The sequence below is a fragment of the Diabrotica undecimpunctata genome, chromosome 3 (genome assembly GCF_040954645.1).
Source record: "Diabrotica undecimpunctata isolate CICGRU chromosome 3, icDiaUnde3, whole genome shotgun sequence".
NCBI lineage: Eukaryota > Metazoa > Arthropoda > Insecta > Coleoptera > Chrysomelidae > Diabrotica > Diabrotica undecimpunctata.
In genome coordinates, this window is record NC_092805.1 from 80,146,421 (window position 1) to 80,160,951 (window position 14,531).

The 14,531-nt window shown below is 30.4% G+C and overlaps 1 protein-coding gene across 2 annotated transcripts in view; it reads left to right on the forward strand.

Moving 5' to 3' along the window:
- The window catches only part of LOC140436947 (pickpocket protein 28-like), a 313,241-nt gene that overhangs the window by 203,013 nt on the left and 95,697 nt on the right, over positions 1-14,531 (forward strand). For both annotated transcript variants that reach the window (XM_072526128.1, XM_072526129.1), the window contains one exon: positions 5,741-5,864. In XM_072526128.1, the coding sequence (XP_072382229.1) occupies positions 5,741-5,864 (124 nt within the window). The remainder of the gene's footprint in view (positions 1-5,740; positions 5,865-14,531) is intronic.

Consider the following 14,531-nt stretch of genomic DNA (forward strand, 5'->3'; position numbering starts at 1 on the left):
CGTTATGGATTAGGTATTAGACTCAGTCATTTCTTTACTATCCTTTAAAATTCCATTTATTAAAAAATATGTAGATGATATCATTTTGGCTATACCCAATGACAAGGTAGATGAACTATTAGATACTTTTAATGGTTATGACCCTTACATCCAGTTCACTATAGAGAGGGAAGATGGTAATTGGTCCGTCCCCTTTCTCGACATAAGAATGATCAGGGAAAACAATAACATTAAATAGATTGGTATCAAAAACCGACCCATTCTGGTAGATACCTTAACTACCACTCATACCATAATATTTCTACCAAAGTCAACTTAATCAAACAAATGAAAAATAGAGTAATAAAACTATCAGATCCTTCATTTCATACAAATCAAATTTAATACAAATACAAAATAAAAATAAAAACCTACAAATCCTACAGAAACTTTTTATGTCAAACGCTTATCCAACACCATTAGTAAATAAGATTTTGTTTAATACTATCCATAATGAAGATACTTCACCTTCCTTCGCGACTAACAATGCTGATCCTGATGTCTTAAGTGGGAACCCAGTCTCGGATACTCCTATCAACAAATATTTTTCATTACCATATTTCAGAGATATCATTCCGGGGTTAATAAGGATTCTGAAAAGTGTTGAAAATAGCTTTGGTAATAATAATAACAACATTAAACTTAATGTGGCTTGTAGATCAGCCCTAACAATTAATAATCTTTATTCTAAGATAAAAGATAAGACTCCTATAGATAAGCTTAGTAACATTGTCTACACCATTCCATTCCTCTCTTGCAGCAATTCCTACATCGGCCAAACATCTCAATTATTGAAATCACGTATTACACTACACAAAAGTGATTCTAGACTTTACCCTGACCGCTGTGCATTAGCTAAACATGTCCATTCCACTGGTCATCTCATGGACTATTCTAACACCACAATTCTCCACCGTGAGAACAATAAATCTAAAAGAGAGTTCATTGAAATGTCTTATATTTTCCTTAACAATTTCTCCATTAATGTTAAGAGTGACATTAAGAATCTAAGCGATATATACCACTTCTTACTTAAATCAGATACCAAGAACAATAAAACACCACAGATAACTAACTTGACCGATATATCCATTAACAACTAACCTACTTTAATAATTAATTTTCATTAACTAAAAAAGATAACATTCCCTTGCTTTTCTTAGATACATCTTAATAAGATATTATAATAATACATGGACAATATAATATAATTAAAAAAGAAAATCTAAAATAATATTTCCCTATACTGGGATTTAATTTCATTCGGTTTACCAATGAACCTTAACGACATAAAGATTCGAAAGAACTAATTAATTTGTCAGCACATGGGTTCTGGCTAAAACAGAACCTCACATTTAAACTTTCTAACAATCAAAAATTTATTTACTGCCGACAATTCAAAGAATTACCTCCTTTTAAATGAAGTTCAATTGGGTTTTTCGATTAACCTTGGGTAGACCTTTACGTTTTAAATTCAAAGCTACCATACATTTCCAACGTTAAAAAAAACTTTTTTTTGCACATAGTAACAAAAAACACCATGTTGTTACTAGCAAAGTTTTTTAATATTCTAACTCTACAATTCTAAGTTACCGTAAGGTCAATAATGTTTTTAATAGATAATATGGTAGCTAATTATAATTTATTCTCTTTCAGCCCTGAAGAAGCCAAATTAATTCTCTTTGGCGAAAACGTTCGGCGAAACAATTGATACTCATTAGAGCCTTTCTTGCAGATTTCCCCAATATTTAAGAGTTTACTATTTATATATATATATATATATATATATATATATATATATATATATATGTATATATATATATATATAAATATATATATATATATATATATATATATATTTATATATATATATATATATATACATATACGTATACATATATATATATATATATATTGATTTATAGTATCAGCAATCGGTCAGGAAATAAAATAAATAAAATATTGAGACTGAACAAATAGAGTTTTATTTCCTGACCGATTGCTGATACTATAAATCAATATTTAAAACAGTACGGTCGAAAAAATAATTTGAAAAATATATATATATATATATATATATATATATATATATATATATATATATATATATATATATAGTTTGAGTTTAGTTCTTGAACCTTAATATATATTTTTTTAGTGGATTTTCTTGGGCTTAGGTTCATAAAAAAATTTGATTTGGTACTAAGGCATTTTCATATATTTATTCGACGTTTCGGCAGGAAATCCATGCCTTTTTCAAGAAGTAATATTGACTAAAAAAACATTTTATGACAGACATAATACGATTTAAAAGTTAAACTTTTGACTTACCAAGCATGTAAAAATTTGTTACTAAAAAGTAGACGTCACAATTAAAATAATATTAAAAACATAGGACATACCCACTAAGTCACTACATGTAAAATATATTTTAGATCTAATGTGTTGTTTATTGAAGTTAGTTTATCGTTTAAACAACCAGTTATTTTAACATCATAGGCGTTCTGAGATTGTCTTATTATGTGTTTTTAAATTAAGTTAAAATATATTTTGTTCAAATTTTTGACATCTTTTTTATCATTTATTGCATTATTATTTTTTTTTATTTGTATAGACTCTAGAAGCTCTCTCTTTTTCCTGTTGGGTTCACTTTTTAGGATCTTGGTTTTCTCAAAATCAAATTTATGTTTTTTTTCGTTTTCATGTTTTGTGAGGGCGGTTGAGTTTTTTTTGTCATATTTGTGGGAACGTATTCTTGAGTTAAGTAGCTGACTGGTTTGTCCAATATAAACTCCATCACAATTCGAGCAGGGAATTTCATATACAACATGCGATCTTTTTAATAGAGGGGTTTTTGTTTTTAATCTTGTAAAATTCTTTTTCAAAAGATTGTGCCCTTTATGAGCAACCATAATATTATGTTTGGACAGAAGATTTGCAATTTGTTCTGATAATCCTTTTATATAGGGAAGAGACATATAGTTTTTCTTTACCGTGTTGGTTTCATTGTTATTATTGTTATTGTAAAATTTATGCAGTCGCGATTTGAAAGTGTTGTCGATAAGGTGGTGTGGGTATGAATTAAGTGTTAGTGCTGTTTTTGCTTTTTTAATGGCCTGAGGTCTATTAATAGGATCGGATAATCTAATAGCTCTATCGGCGAGTCCGATAACTACTGATTTCTTTTGAGACAGGGGATGATGAGAGTTGAAATTCAGATATCTCGATGACCAGGTTTTTTTGGTGTACCATGAAGTAGTTACAGTGCTGTTTTCTCTATGTAAGGTCAGGTCCAGAAAATTAATTTGATGATTTTTTTCAATTTCTAATGTAAATTTTAGTTTTTGGTGAAAGTTATTGAATTCATTTAGTAAAATATCCATTTTATCCTCTGGTGCTGCGCTCAAGCAGTCATCTATATAGCGATAGAAAAAAGGTATATCAAAATCTATTTTATTTAAAACAATTTCCTCTAGATGCTCTAAAACTAATTGAGCGATGGCACTGGATATGCTAGCACCCATAGCACATCCATCTGTTTGTTGGAAGATTTTGTTTTTATATAGGAAATAGGTTGACTTTAATGTTGTTTCGACTGCTAGCAGAAATTCTTCTAGAGGGATCTATGGGTGCTAGCATATCCAGTGCCATCGCTCAATTAGTTTTAGAGCATCTAGAGGAAATTGTTTTAAATAAAATAGATTTTGATATACCTTTTTTCTATCGCTATATAGATGACTGCTTGAGCGCAGCACCAGAGGATAAAATGGATATTTTACTAAATGAATTCAATAACTTTCACCAAAAACTAAAATTTACATTAGAAATTGAAAAAAATCATCAAATTAATTTTCTGGACCTGACCTTACATAGAGAAAACAGCACTGTAACTACTTCATGGTACACCAAAAAAACCTGGTCATCGAGATATCTGAATTTCAACTCTCATCATCCCCTGTCTCAAAAGAAATCAGTAGTTATCGGACTCGCCGATAGAGCTATTAGATTATCCGATCCTATTAATAGACCTCAGGCCATTAAAAAAGCAAAAACAGCACTAACACTTAATTCATACCCACACCACCTTATCGACAACACTTTCAAATCGCGACTGCATAAATTTTACAATAACAATAATAACAATGAAACCAACACGGTAAAGAAAAACTATATGTCTCTTCCCTATATAAAAGGATTATCAGAACAAATTGCAAATCTTCTGTCCAAACATAATATTATGGTTGCTCATAAAGGGCACAATCTTTTGAAAAAGAATTTTACAAGATTAAAAACAAAAACCCCTCTATTAAAAAGATCGCATGTTGTATATGAAATTCCCTGCTCGAATTGTGATGGAGTTTATATTGGACAAACCAGTCAGCTACTTAACTCAAGAATACGTTCCCACAAATATGACAAAAAAAACTCAACCGCCCTCACAAAACATGAAAACGAAAAAAAACATAAATTTGATTTTGAGAAAACCAAGATCCTAAAAAGTGAACCCAACAGGAAAAAGAGAGAGCTTCTAGAGTCTATACAAATAAAAAAAAATAATAATGCAATAAATGATAAAAAAGATGTCAAAAATTTGAACAAAATATATTTTAACTTAATTTAAAAACACATAATAAGACAATCTCAGAACGCCTATGATGTTAAAATAACTGGTTGTTTAAACGATAAACTAACTTCAATAAACAACACATTAGATCTAAAATATATTTTACATGTAGTGACTTAGTGGGTATGTCCTATGTTTTTAATATTATTTTAATTGTGACGTCTACTTTTTAGTAACAAATTTTTACATGCTTGGTAAGTCAAAAGTTTAACTTTTAAATCGTATTATGTCTGTCATAAAATGTTTTTTTAGTCAATATTACTTCTTGAAAAAGGCATGGATTTCCTGCCGAAACGTCGAATAAATATATGAAAATGCCTTAGTACCAAATCAAATTTTTTTATGAACCTAAGCCCAAGAAAATCCACTAAAAAAATATATATATATATATATATATATATATATATATATATATATATATATATATATATATATATATATATATATATATATATATATATATATATATATATATATATATATATAATAGCGTTTAGCGTCATCGCGCGATAGCTTAAACACGCACGATGACGCTAACCGACTGCCGGCAACGTGGCGAACTCTGCTTCAGCGACCCCTCGCTCCAACCCACATCGCTTAGGCCACGTCCTCGCATATCGTTCCCGCTCATATTGATAGTATAAAAGCAGCCACACAGGGTAAGACCGGTCGTCACTCGACACTGAGGAGTAGGCAGATTGAGACCTCAGTGACGTTTGACGGTTCTTGTATTTATATAGAACACGATACTGGTACGTCACGATTGTCCAGGTGGAGATTTATGGAACTTTGGATTGTGCAAAAAAAATAACAAGGGGGGTTTCGAACTAAAGCAGATCAATATATGCACGGAGATAGTCAATGCGGACTCATTGAAGCCCTAAGGTGAACTTTAGACTAATGTCAAAAAAAACTTGACAAACTAGCGGAACCTAATGGTTACACTGGTATGAGTTCCAGGTTACCGGGGAATCCAAGCCATAAAAGAGCTGATGAACTTGCCACAAGAGAATCAGCTACAAAATTAAATTAAATATTAAACATATACAAAGTTTAAAATTGTTTTTATTTTTTCAGAATGCAAACCGCCCAATATATGTCATTGCTTTGTGAAGGCGATAATGATGCTGATAATAGCATTGGGGATTCTTTGTTAGAAAACGACACTTTTACAAATCATTACTATGATAGACTTGATGAGGTAAGAGACATTTTTAAAATCCTTGAAGCATTTGGCACCATATAATGTTGTCGCAGAGTATATGTAATGATATTTTTTAAAGATTGCGTACTTGTTGTGCCACTGCTTGCTTATTGATGTATATAGTGTAAATATCGGTTGGTCATTTACAAGAGATCTTGATGTTGTTACACTCGGACTCGTAACTTCTATTCCAACGCACTCATTAATCCATATATATATTTTATAACATAATTGACCTCCAGTTTTGGTTTAGCTAACTTAATCGTGTAGTAATAATACGTCTAAAATCCCCTTAAACCTCTGTCAAAATCGAATCGAATTGCCATAGCGTCTGTTTGGTTTTATTGTGTTTATTGATATTTAAATTATAAAGTTATAGAAAACGTAGGTAAAGTCAATATATAAATATAGACGTACGATGTTTTTAGAGATATAAAACTTTAAGGTGTTAACACCTTAAAGTGCTAAATAACACCTGCGAATTGTGAAAAGTTACTTCAAAAAGCATGCTTTTGTTCATAAAATATATCACGCACTACACTCATTATATAATCGTTTGTCATAGCAATTCACTTTATTAGCGATAAGACATTTTTGCATTTTTTACTCTAAATGATAACATGCATCCTTCGAGACGCCATACAGTGATTACAGAGAAGAATTATTATATAGAGAAGATTAACTATTACTGCTGAAGAATGTAGCATCGAGAAAGATATAAAAGGGTCCATTTGTCATCATGCACAAAACCTGGATCTATGTCCACCTAGTTTAATAAATATTATATATTATATATAATATAATCCAATTTGTTTAAGAGTTTTGACGCCTTTTGAGCATTAAGTGTAAACAACTTTAAAAAATGCATAGCCAAATAGAGATAAGAGAGTTCTGTTAAAAAATACGAATTGTAAAAGATTAGTAAAACGCACGAACAACCTCTATAAAAGACAAACATTGAAACATAGTAATAGATAACAATGAGATAGTAGAGCGATGGAAAGGCCATTTTGAAGAGCTTTTAAATTTCCCTGGCGTCAAGTCGGAAACCAAATACTGTACAAAATATTGGAACTGAAAGTGATGGTGCCAACATTATACGAAGTTTGTAAAGGTATAGAGGAGCTGAAAACAATCAGGCTCCCGGCTGTAATGAAATATCTCGTCCTCCTCCTTATTCCTTGAGCCCTTGTCAGGGCGTGGTGACACTGTAAATATTGTAAGCTTGCTGTCTTCATTGGCTGCGATACTGTGTTAGATATAAACCTTCATGTGGAGATCTTCCCACCAGAGTCTTCATTAGGTCTGTTTATTGTGTTAAATATCTTCCTCTCGGTCTTCGGCCTTCTATCCTTCCTTTTACTGTTAATAGTTCCGTGGTCCCTATGCTTCTAACTGTGTCGCCGAAGTAATTTAAATATGCTTGGTTTACTTTAATTAATAGTTTTTCTTTTAAATTAAGATCATCCCGAATTGACAGGTTGATTCTGTGTTCTGTCCAGAACACTCGTAGAATTTTTCTGTAGACCCATATTTAGATGGCGTCGATCTTACTTTTATTAATTTTTTTTCCATAATTTAGCTGAGTATATAGCAATGCTAAGATCTTAAACATCACTCATGCTCGCATATACAAGAAATTGGAGAAGGATATTGCTGATGTACAATTTGGATTTCGCAGCGGTCTTGGCACAAGAGAGGCACTTTTTAGCATACAAGTATTGATACAACGAGCAAGAGATGTTAATACAGATGTCTTTGCCTGTTTCATTGACTTCGAAAAGGCATTTGACAAAGTACAGCATGAGAGGCTTATTGAAACTTTGCGAATCGCAAACATCGATGACAAGGATATAAGAATAATAGCCAATCTCTATAGGAAACAAGTAGCCAAGATTCGAGTAGACAATCAATTATTCGATGAAGTCCCAATACAAAGAGGAGTATGACAAGGTTGCATACTCTCGCCTTGCTGTTTAATGCGTACTCTGAATATCTATTTCGAGAAGCTTTGGGAGAAACGACTGATGGCGTGATTGTTAACGGTGAAGTAATAAATAATCTAAGATATGCAGACGACACTGTTCTTGTTGCGGATAGTGCTGAAGGATTACAAAGACTGATAGATCAAGTAGTTGACATCGGTAGAAAATATGGAATGAAACTTAATAATAAAAAGACGAAAATTATGATCATAAGCAAAAACCAAGATACAGATGCAAAGTTTATGGCAGACAATGAGGTATTGGATAGAACAGATAAAATAACATACCTAGGATGCAACATCATAGACAGCTGAGATCATTCATACGAGATTAAATGTAGGATCGAAAAAACAAGAAGTGCCTTCCAACAGATGAAGAAAGTTCTCTGCAATTTAACCTTGAACTTACATCTCGGACTCAAAATCCTTAATTGTTATGTGTTTTTTGTTCTTATGTATGGAGCAGAGGCATGGACACTCACTGATGCGTCTTGCATACGGTTGCAGTTTTTCGAGATGTGGTGCTATCGTCGCATGCTTAGAATATCATATGTACATCATATAACTAACGACGCAGTAATGCAATATTTACAAAATAAACCTAACGCCGAATATCCTGGCTTAAGAATTTGAGACAGTGGACAGGTATGACCACCACAGACCTATTTCGAACCGCTGCTAATAAAATACGATAGGCCATTGTGGTAGCCAACGTCCATAGAGGATAGGCACTAGCAGAAGAAGAAAAATATAGCAATGGGAAAAATAAAGGCATCAACTAAGCTGAGCTTAGTACTCCTTGTCATTGTTCGTTGGTTATGATGGAGCCCAAGTATACAAATATGTCTACTACTTCGAAATTCTCCACTTGGTGTATGTGCGGTAGATTATTATTTGTTCTGTCTACGATCGTTATTTTTATTTTTCCGATATTGATCTGAAGTCTGAATTATCCGCCTAGGTAGCGTAGCCAGTATGGCGATGAAATACCAGTGAAAGTGATTAAAAAGGCTGGAATAAACTACCAGAAACAATATGTTTGAAATGTGGGAACTAATCGGAAATATAGCCTAATGTTGGAAATATGGGACAAGAAATGGTCACAATCCTAAAAAATGGTCACAAGCAGTATTGGTTCCGCTAAGAAAGGCGACAAAATAGAGTGCCGTAATTACCGTTGTATGTCTGCTGTGTGCGAGCTACTTTGGTATATCCTGTTAAAAAGATTATTACCGTACGCTAAAGAGAATATAGGCGAATATCAGTGCGGATTCAAAACACGAATAGGAACCACGGATCATGGATTTTAATTATTCAACAAATGTAAGAAAGAGAAGGGAGGCTAATAGAGACGTATACAGGGTGCGCCAAACCTCTGGTGTTCCTTTATTACTGCTAAACTATGGATTATATAAAAATAATATTTATAACAAGACTGCTGTGTATTAAAGACGTATATAATATAAAATTATTTTTGATTATACAGGGTTAGTCAGAATAAAGCAAAATTGTATGTATTTTTTTTTTTAATGGAAACCCTTTTAAAAATATGAAGAGCTTGTATAAGGTTTTATAGATCTAAAGTTAATAGCTTTTAAAAAATTTACACTTTTATTGAGAAAAATAGTAATATTTATAGGGATGTGGATTGGGTATCCAAGAAAATAAAAATTTTTGACTTCAATTGACTGGTCACTAAGGAATTTTCATTATTAGAGCAAAAACAGATAGCCTATAATTTCGATTTTGAGTTTTGGCGGAATTGTGAGGCCTTGTAAATATGCCTTAAAAACGCCGAATTTAAGCATTCACATCACAAACGATTGCACGTCATGGAAAATGCTTCCACAAAAACGGTATTAGGTGTAGTTTATAAGCTGAAGTTGTATCGTTTCGAAAAATGTACCTCTGTAAAGTTTAAATTTAGCGTTTTTTAAGCATATTTCGAATGCCTCACATTTGTTATCAAAACTCAAAACCAAAATTTTAGACTATATGTTTATTTAGTTCAAACCTATACAGAAACTGACTCTATTTGCAGCAAGATATAAAAATTGTATACGAAATCTTCTCCGCATTTTAATTTTTGTCAATAGAATACTGTGATCAAAAGATATGGAATTTTTACCGTCGAGTTAATATAAATTTTATTTAAAATTGATTTCGCGCGCTTACCTGACATTGAAATCACCGGTCGCTTCAAGCGTTATTTCTTGATTTCTTGCTTGACCTTCAAGAGAACGATTCATTCTACCGAAAAAGGGCTAATAAATATTTAAATTATCTCAGCTACATTTTTTATTTAAAACATATTTTTCTAGAGCGTGCAGATTCTTGGTAAATCGATTTTTTCCATTTTTCTACCCTTACTGAGGGGAGTTTAAGGGGAGCCGGAGGGTAAAAGTGGTAAACTTTTTTGTATCTTTTGGGGTCCCAAAATTGATATTTTCAGCAAAATGCAGCTGGTTTGTATGATTTTTAGAGGTTCAGTGGCATTTTCTAGGGTAATTAAAATTTAATATGCTTTAAAAAAAGAAAAGATAAATGTCTATCAAACTTGTCAAAATATTTGTTAAAATATATAATATCTACTTGTGTCTACTTGTCTCATAAAATCTGGTAATTTTGCTCTATTTACATTTATTTTTTGTAACACATTTTTATATTTTAATAAATATAAAAAGAGTTATTAAATTAAACTAACTTTTAATAGTGTACGTTTCATATTTAATCCTTAATATTTCAATCTATGTTTATAAAATTAGAATATAATTTTTATAATTTTTGTTTGTTATCTAGAAGTAGGTATATAAAATTTATTAATAAAAAAAATCTGCATAAATATAAACTCTATAATAATTCTTCTCTACATCTAATAAACGAAACACGCTGGGTCTGTATAATTTGATAGCAAAAGAAATATAATATTTTCTACAAAATACAGTACAGGGTGTTCTTAAAAAAAATACGTAAATTTTGTATTTGAAAATACTGATCCCATTGTATACTGTATGACTAGATGTCAAAAATATTAAATTATTTAAAGACACTACATTAGAAAAGATACTTACAGAGAAGAAACGACTTCTGTTGTATAATCGTATATTTTATTAAAAATATTTAAAATTTATTAAAAGGATTAAAAGTCTTCAAAACGTTTTCAGTCCAGTCGGACCATCATCAGTAAAACCTGGAAGTATATTTCCACTTTAACATGGCAAAACATGGGTAAAATGTTGACAGTTAAATTACTAAAAGTGTGACAAATACTTACAATTTAAAAGTAGTGAAACTAGCTACGAAAATAGGTGTAAAAACTTTTAAATTACATGACAATCCTAGTTAATTGTAACAATATAACGACAATTAACTATAATTGACATGTAATTCAAAGGTTTTACATCTATTTTCGTAGGTACTTTTAACTATTTTTAAGAAGCATTTTCCACATTTTTAGTAATTTACCTGTCAAATTTATGTATTTAGCTATGTTTGTGTAATTTTAAAGTGGAAATGTTGTTCCAACCTCTGAGATTTTCCCCTTTTACACTAGGAAAAGCTTTAGCATATGATCTAGATTTTTATTACCTAGGAATTCATTAATTAATTTTTTAATATATAGGATGTTCCATTATGACAAGAGCTTGCCTCGCACAAGTCGCGAATGAAAAAGTTCTAGTAGGTAGATCACTTTCACTTTTAAATGTGAATAATATATATATATATATATATATATATATATATATATATATATATATATATATATATATATATATATATATATATATATATATATATATATATATATTATTCATATATATATATATATTGTTATGCTATTTAAATTGTATTATATTGCTTATTTAGAAAAATTCCTGTCTATATTTATTAAATGATCTAATCTCCAATTAATCACAATAAATCAGCATTAATTAATTACAATCTCAGGCTATTTAACTTGTACTATTTACCTTTGATCGTGGATTCAAAATATTTTCCAATTGGCATCCTAATTGGGATAGGTAAGATGACCTGAATAAAATACATAGAATTTCAACTGAACTATATGTGAGATGTCCTTTATTTTAATGAAATTTTATATAACAATCAATCCTGTAATATTTGCAATATACTAACTTTAAATATATGAGAAGTTGTTTTCTATCATGGACCCAAATGTTATTTTACATTGATTTTTAATATGTGTTATAACTAAGCTCTTTTTATAATTCTTTTTTTTTAAATGACCGCAAAATTAACTGTCTCTATTATTTATTCAATTTATTTAATTAATAAATGAAAACCACACTCCTGCTCTAATGAAAATTGACTGACCTTTCTTTCTCTGCCGTTGCAATTCTATGGCCACGCCACAAAAAAAATTCTTTTTCTGCTTCTGCTCCTATTGTGGTCCCGATGACGTACCTTTCTCCTATCTGTCCTTGTATCTGCAACCCAACAACTCGTGTTAGTCTATGCAGCCTCCTTTTGAGCCAATCTCCGCGCCTGTTTATAACTCCAAATGTTGCCGGCTTCGTCTGATATTAATATTCTTATACCCTTTGGTTTTTCTATCTCTCTATACCCCGTTCCTCACACTGGTCAGCTTTTACACAGCAAATAAACACACCCGGTAAATTACGTCTTCGGGACTTCAAACAAACACAAATCACAAAACTCCTTCCTTCTTGGACGACGAAAACTGACTAACTAACTTTTTTCCTCTCCCCTATCTCATAGCCAAAAACCACCACCTCCTTGCATTCAAAAATTGACCAATAAAAATCATCCACCTCTGTGACGTATATCGTTACCAACCAACTCTCTCTATAAAACGTCATTCGGGTAATTCCAGAAAACAACATTCTTTACTTATTCTAACTAAATCTATCTGCTTTACAAATATTTCTTACTAATAGCTACAAACGATACCTGTTTCTCAATTCAATGTCTTTTGTTAATAAACTTTTACCGATATAATCTTTCGGGGAGAAAAACCACCGCAAATCCCGGTCTATTGTTTAAACACTTTCTATATACACTTTTATTCCGGGTAAATCCATTCCACAATAACCGACTTATTTAAATTTCTTATCGATAATATTTGAAAGTCTTGTCTCTGAGGCCTAATGAACAATTCTTCGAACAACTTAAAATACAGGTCTTGTCTTGTCTTATACAGGATGTTTGAAAATTTATATGCCCGTGTCTTTATGAAATATCAATAATTTTAATTTTTATTTAAGTAATAAAATTTGTATATCGGTTTTTTATTGCTTATGGACATTCAAAAGTACAACAATATATATATATATATATATATATATATATATATATATATATATACATATATATATATATACATATATATACATATATATATATAAGAAAAAGTAGTCCAAAGTTTTTTGACTAGTTTGGAATATATATATATATATATATATATATATATATATATATATATAATATATATATATATATATATATGTATATATATATATATATATATATATCTATATATATATATATATATATATATACATATATATATATATATATATATATACATATATATATATATATATACATCTAGCGGTTAATGTAAGCTCCGTTCTAAAACGGTATTATACTAACTCCAGTAAAATATACACCGTGTATACTATTATCTGAGTAGCGCTTTATGTAGACTCCGACCAACATGTAGGATTAAGTGGACTCCACAAAAGGATAAACCATTTATGGGATCCGTATTTACCATTCTGTGTACATTTCTAAACTCCTGCGATGTTGCCAATAATTGTATTAGTAGTAGATTTTCAAATTTTACAGCAGGTACACTTTGGAACTTAAAATTTATTTAAATATCCATCAATTTAGTCATGGAGGAATTTCAGGATTATTTGGCTAATGAAGTTAAATATAAATTGTTAACCGACACATAACTTTAGTTTACTTTTTAGTTTTAATAAACAAGACGGTAATTTATATTACTTGCTTTATATATTTTCAAAAATAAAGTGTCTATTATAAACTTGGAAAAGTTAAGTTTCCATTTTTATTAATTAGTATTTTTTGTTAAAATGCATTGGCACTGAAACATTTAGTCCATAAATGTACGTACATCGGATAGAGTAATCGTGTAACAGTTTATGAAAGTAGAAGCCCCTTCGGTAGGATTATAATGTTTGTTACCCTATTAATTCAAGAAAACTGTACAACAGGAAGGTCTTTGTAATTTTTCGATTACTGTAGATTATGACATACAATATTTGTTTCATATCGTAGTTGAATTTAAACTACAATAATTTATAAATCAATCTTTAATGACATAATTTTTTACTGTCTAATTTCAATAGGTATGTCGATTTTTAATTAAAATATTTAATGCATTAAAGTCGCGTAGAGATTTTCACTAAACATTTAATTTTAAAGATATTATTATAAAAGTCCAAAAAAAGTATAAAAGTCTAGGGAATTTAATATCCCACTATAGATTTGTTTTATAGATTATCGTAAAGCGTTCGACAGAGCCAAATGGATACACTTATGACTGATACTAAAAGAATTAGGTGTACAACAACACCTAATTTTGCTTATAACTGAACTGTTCGAATACACTACTGGACCATTTAAACTAATATTAACAGAAAATTGAACTTCAAATGGTAGATTAGCTAACG